Source organism: Nicotiana attenuata, unplaced genomic scaffold (assembly GCF_001879085.1).
Source record: "Nicotiana attenuata strain UT unplaced genomic scaffold, NIATTr2, whole genome shotgun sequence".
NCBI lineage: Eukaryota > Viridiplantae > Streptophyta > Magnoliopsida > Solanales > Solanaceae > Nicotiana > Nicotiana attenuata.
Window position 1 is genome coordinate 131346 of NW_017673203.1, and position 6656 is coordinate 138001.

At 36.1% G+C, this 6656-nt stretch overlaps 1 protein-coding gene across 1 annotated transcript; it reads right to left on the reverse strand.

Moving 5' to 3' along the window:
• Positions 1-5713: 5713 nt before the first annotated feature.
• LOC109215717 lies at positions 5714-6382 on the reverse strand. Its single transcript, XM_019379829.1, has one exon. It carries the CDS (start codon positions 6380-6382, stop codon positions 5714-5716), a length of 669 nt encoding a protein of 222 aa, XP_019235374.1.
• Between the last annotated feature and the right edge of the window lie 274 nt (positions 6383-6656).

Sequence of the window (6656 nt, forward strand, 5' to 3'; positions counted from 1 at the left end):
TGTTTAATTGCTTAAAAACTGGATTGGAAATGTGTCGGCTGGCCTTGTCTTCACGAGAGGCGCCATCACGATCGGGTCCGGGTTTAGGATCGTGACAGGAACACTCCTTTTTGAGTTAAATTTCACCATGGGAGACCAAACTTCTAATATTCCTGCAATTTGCACACTTTCATTAGTTTCGGGAACACATATCAATACTTTTCGACTAAAATAAAAGCAAAAAGGTGCTAATAAGTATCAAAATCTCTACTTATCAACTACCTATGCTTAGTTATCACCAACTAATTAACTACTCCACTAACTACTTACTTAACAGACTAACCAACTCATAAATAATACAAAGTTGAGCTCCTTCTTTAAGTTCTAGTAATCTTAACACTCCCCCTCAAGCTAGGTGGTGCAAAGAAATTTAGCATCCCTAGCTTGGAACAAAGACATTCGTGTTGAACTCTGCTGAGCCCTTTGGTTAACGAAGTTGTTGGTTGCTCTTTGGTGGGAATGTACTCAATTCTTATCAGCCCCTTTTGTATTTTTTCTCTTACAAAGTGGCAGTAAATCTCTATATGCTTGGTTCTCTCATGAAATACTTGATTGGCTGCTATTTGCATTGCTGCTTTGCTGTAAATGTGAACCTCAACTGGGAGTTTCTCCTCTATTCCAACTTCTTTGAATAGCCCCAAAATCCATGTTAACTCTGCAGTTGTAGAGGCTAGGCTCCTATATTCTGAATCGGCTAAGATTCTAGATATGGTGTTTTGTTTCTTGGACTTCCAAGATTTTAGTGAATCACCAAACTTGACAAGGAAACATGTTATAGATTTGTGAGAATGTGGACAAGCTGCCAGTCAGCATCATAGTAGGTTGTGATCCTCTTGTCAGCTTTACTTGTTAGAAGTACTCCTTGTCCAGGCTAGTTTTTCACATACTTGACCACTCTTAGGGCAACTTTAAGATGTGATTTCTTTGGTTGATGTAGGAATTGACTTAAGGTTTTCACATTGAATGCAATGTCTGGTCTTGTTATGGTTAAGTAGAGTAGCTTGCCTATAAGCCTCTGATAAGAGCTTACATCAAACAGTAATTCATCCCTCCTGGCTTATTGATCAGGTGATCATCAAACTCTTTTGTAGTGAGTTTTACATTGGTTTCAAGTGGTGTAGCTCCTGGCTTTGCTGCTCCAAGTCCTAGATCAAAGATAAGTTCTAGAGTGTATTTTCTCTGGTACATTAAGATCTGTAGACATGTGATTTTTGACCCTCCCCAAGATTTTTTATATTTTAGCATGTAAATATTTAGTTTAGGTCTAATATCGCTACTTTAACTAGTTTTGACCCTTTTACTTTATTTTATCACAAAAATGAAAACTACATAAAATATTTTCTGTTATTTAGCTAATTAATATTTTATTTACTTACTTTTAATTTATCTACCTTACAGAAAATTCAAAAAATACAAAAAATAGTTCCACTTTGTTTTCAGGAATATTATTTTAATTTTTTAATTATTTTTCCATTTTTATCTTTTAGTATGCTATTTGAAAAATAACAAAAATAGTTTCACAATATAGTATTTTTATTTTAATCAATTAGAGTTAGTTATGTATTTTATAGTATAGATTTTTACATTATTTGTATAAAAGAATTAAGATTTTGGGTTGGAAAGGTCCAATTTCGAAATCCCAAATTTTGAGCACAAACTTGGCCACTAATGGCCCATTCTTCCCAACCCATTAACCCACTTTTCACTTAAATGCAAGATTTAATCTTAGCCATCTATTCCCCTTCAATCTAATGGCCCATGTGAATTCTTATACCCCTTCCGGGGGTAGAAAAAGGACGTGTGATAGCTCTGGCGACTCTGCTGGGGAGAATAACCCAGAACTTTTGGTTCAAGGTTCAGAATTCGAGCTTAGAATAATTGTTATAGTTGGCCTTTGTTTATTATCTAATTTTTACGTGTTTGAGCCTAATATGCTAAATGTCGCTTTTTACCGCTTTGATATTGTTTGAACTGTATATAAATTGTTACGAAATCCTCTTCTCTCTGAGTCTTCTAAATCATCTGTGAAGTGTGCACTTCGTGTGACTTCTTTTCTGTTATAGTCATATCCCAATTTTAGAACGAGGTTCGGACAAGTTGCAAAGCCGGTGAAGCTTCTGTATTCCCGGTATGCTGCCCCCCTCGGCNCCCCCCCCCGGCTCAAGCTGTCCGCTCGAGTAAGCCAGGTCTAGAACAATACACCCAGGTTTTAAACCTAGAATGACATAACCTCATGCCGGATCCCTAGTAGGAACGTTTATTTGCATCATGTGCATTTGACTTAGGGGACTCAACACAGGGGTTGGGTCCGTCTAGGACAGGTGTACCCAAAAATAAAAGACCATCCTGATGCATTCTGCGTGCTACATGTTGCAATCTTCAAGGGTAAAAGGGTCATTTGGCGGACCAATGATAGTTGAGAGCAAATGAAAAAAAAGAGGGTGAGATATAAAGACGAAGCAAGTAGGGCCCAGTTATAATTTTCTTTCACGCTTTTTCAAGAAAAGACCAAAAATTAAAAATGAAAAAAAAATCCAAAAAGATTTTGCACTTTCCCATCATTTTTTTTTTCTTTGTTTCAAAAACAAAAATCAACAAAAAAAGAGGAAAAAGAAAATCCAAAAACAGTTTACATGTTTCATCATTTTAAAAAAAAAAGACAAAAAATGTATTTTCTCTAAATTAGTTCTTTTGTTTAATTCTTGCCGGTATCCAATCTTCCCGAGTTACGCATACCTGATTCTCGTCTTTCGGGGCGTGATACGTAGGCAACCCACATAGGGTCCGGTCTTCCTAGTGAGTCTTAGGTTCTTGGCTTCGCGGGGTCTTAGCCAAATCTTGCACTTCTAGCCACCTTTAGGCCATATAAGCCATTTTGCAAAAATAGCCTCAATCATATCTTGCATGTGTCCCATAGGAAGTTTTGTTGTCTCGCATAGTGTTTTAAGTCTTTAACTCTATTTGGTCTTATTTTTCTCATACAGGAGTGGATCTACTTACCAGAGCTTGAGCATGACAGACGCCCTAGTACCATCCAGTCAAGATCGCTCATTCAGGAGTTGCTTAAGGAGATTTTTATTTATTTATTTATTTTTATGTTTTGAGTCTGTTTTTCTTTTTATGTTGTCTTTCACCTTCTAATTTTGTACAGTAATTAGAGTCTTTCATAGTCTAGTTAAGTTTTTCGAGTCTTTTGTTATTGTAATTCCTATTTTGTATTTGAAAAAATGTGTTATAAATCAAAAAAAAAAAGAAGAGATTTTTCATTCTTATATTTTCGTTAGAAATTTTCTTTAGAATACCAATTCTAGAAAATTAATTTTTAAAAAAATTTCTTTTGAGGTGGTTTCCCTTTAGGAAATTAACATCTAGAACTCAAAATAAAAAATTGCTTTTATATTTCCTTTAGTATATTGATACTAAAATTTCAGCAAAAAAAAAAAAAAACAAAACAAAAAAAAGAATTTTCTTTTGATACCTCTTTAGAAGTTTTCTTTAAGATATCAATTCCAAAAATCCAAAAAGATTTTCTTTTGAGGTTTTCTTTGGGAAATTAATGAAAAACAGAAAAAAATATATACTTTTTATTTTTACTAGAATTTCAGGACATTGTACATAGAAGAAAAACAAATTAACATACTTTATCTTTGGTTTATATTCAGAATTTCTCCCTTAGGCAATCAAAAACTGAAATCCAAAAACATTTTTATCTTTTTCATTTCTTGTTTCGAAATCTTTCTTCAGGATATCAAACGAAAATTCAAAATATTTTTCTTTGGTACATTCTTTAGATTTCCTTCCTAAAAAAAATCAAAAATATTTTTCTCTTCTGGGTCGTTTTCCTTAATAAATTTCTCAGAGTATTTGTTTCAAAAAAAGGATATATGCTCGTTTAAGCTTGAGCTTAGAACATGTTATAGAACATTAAGTCTAGAAAATTCAAAAAAAAAAAAGAGATTTGCTTCTTTTATTTCTCTTTTCTCATTAGAATAGTCATTAATATATATAAAAAAAAGAGAATGTTAGTTTGTTTACTTTATTCTCGATCTTCCCGAACTACGCAAAGATCTGATTCATGCGGCGTCATGATACGTAGGCAACCTACATAGGGTTCGATCGGATCATTTTTTTTAAAATTAAAAGAAAAAGAAAAAGAAAAGGGGGGAAAAAAGAAAAGGAAAAAAAAGAGGTGAAATTATGTGATGTGAGAAATGAGAGGAAAGAAAAGAGTGATAAATAGAAGAGAAAAAGAGGAAGGAAAATGAGCAAGCCAAGAAGTACTAGAAAAGAAAGAAAAGAGAAATTGAAATGAACAAAATTGGGATGATGCCAGGTGACCCTGTGACCCTCGAATTCATGTTAGAACCGATAACTGTGACTAGGTGCATTGCACATAATGTGAGATTATCTTATGTTAAATGCCCTAGCGCTAACGTGATGACTTCATCTTTATAAAGCAGAAGGGTGGTTGGTTTGTGGTTCTTAAAGTGGTAACTCTTCTCTACAACATAAAGTTGAAAGGCAATGGCAGATGACAACAGAATTGAGTTGGTTCATACTGGTACCCGAAAGCAATTGGTTGAATAGGACACTGGGTTGGTTGAGGAGTTAATGATGTTAAGACAACACATGGCGGGCATGTATCAGGCTTGGATGACTGGGAGGGCACCACCCCCGCCACTACCTAGCTTCCTAGATGTTACCTTACCCAAACTCCGGTCATAGTACCAGATGATCCCCTATACTCTCCAGATTCTCCCGCTTATCACAGTTTTCCCAACCACCCTAGTAGCTCCATCACTTGTCCTCCAACTACCTTACCCAAAAATTGCCATCCTGTCATATCCACTATCCCCACGATCACAACTTCTCAACAATCTTCCCTTCATAGTTCTAACAATGAACACCCACTCAAAACTCATAATGCCTAATATTACCCCTCAGAGGTTGCCCACAAGGTCCCTGACTCATATAATCATAGCCCACAGAATGAGCCTCATGTTGACGATGAAAAGGTCACAGGAAAAGAACAACGAGATGAGATATCCAGGAAGCTGAAAGGTATAGAACAGTCCTTAAGGAGCATGCAAGGGATGGGAAATCAGATTAACATGCCTTATAACGACTTATGTATGTTCCCTGATGTTCATCCGCCCGCGGGGTTTAAAATGCCAAATTATAACTTTTATGATGGGCGTGAAGATCCAGTAGCCCATCTGAGGGGTTATTGTAGTGAAATGAGAAGTGTTGGCGGGAAAGATGATTTGTTGACGGCGTATTTCAGTGAGAGCTTGACTGGGGCAACCTTGGAATGGTATACTCGTCAAGACGTCAATAAGTGGCATGCACGAGATGACATGGCTCAAGATTTTGTTCGACACTTTCAATACAATCTAGACATTATCCCATACCGCCCCTCCCTATCTAAGATGGAAAAGAAACCCGAGGAAAGTTTTAGGGAGTTTGGGCTCAGATGGAGGGAACAAGCTGCTCGGGTCAGCCCCCTAGTTGGTGAAGAAGAAATGGTTGATCTTTTCATTTAGCTAGATCTCTAAAGTAGAAATCCTACCATGAAAGTTGTTAAATGCCTTATTACTATGATTTTTGAGGACTCCTTTGGGAATATCTCATGAAAATTATTGTTTTTTTTTAACATAAAAGTACGATATTCATATTACTTAAAAGACAAATTACATGAGTAAGACATAGTCTTAAGGGCATTACTATTGCCCATAGTTGCTAGGAAATTACAAACATCCGTAGAGATAGTTCTTAAACTATTACAAGATTCATGCTTGTCTTTTCGAATATCTTCTTGTACAAAAAAAGGTGGACGAGCATGGTAAACAAATTTGTCACTGGGAGGTTTCTTCAAAGCTTCCTTGCCCAGTCGATGAGCTACTTCATTTCCTTCCCTAAAGTTATGCCTCAGTAATGGGAGCTTCAGTTGGTGCACTAACCATCTGCATTCAAGAATAACATTTTGAAAGTTAGTACAGTCCTCATGTAGTAGTTTGATGGCATCCGTGCTATCAGTTTCAATTTCCATGTTTGTGTCTTTAAAGTCTACTGCAATATTTAGCCCTTCCAGAAGTGCTAGTAATTCTGCATGAATTGGGGAGGCAGCATGTGTCGCTTTTTGATATCCCAAAATCCAATCACCATTACTATTGCGGAATAGTCCACCAATTCCTGCTGCATTATTAGTAGAAGATAAAGCGCCATCACAGTTAAGTTTAATAGCATTTTTTGGTGGTTTGTACCACCTAGTCTCAATGGGAATTTTCTTGGCTTTAAAAGGGTTCTTTTCAGTGAAAAAGATATATTCCCATGCAAAATGCATGGGTTTTTTTCAGTCGAAATGGCAGCGAAGGTTATTAAGATTATTGTTATTCCTGTTTTTCCAAATTTCCCAAATGCAAAAAGGAAAAAGAGTTTGCCAACTAATCTTATGAGAATTTTGATTAATGAAGACATCACGAAGGTCACTAAGCCAATTAATATCGCCCATAGTGTTATGGTAGCTGATGCCCATGGCTTTCCAGAATTTTTGGGTTGAGGCACAGTTTAAGAAGATGTGTTGGATGCTCTCAGTGCCCATTCTGCATGTAGTGCAT

What these genes read in the sequence shown, in the direction of transcription:
- LOC109215717 (XM_019379829.1), bottom strand. Translation starts at nt 6,382, where the DNA reads ATGCATTTTGCATGGGAATATATCTTTTTCACTGAAAAGAACCCTTTT.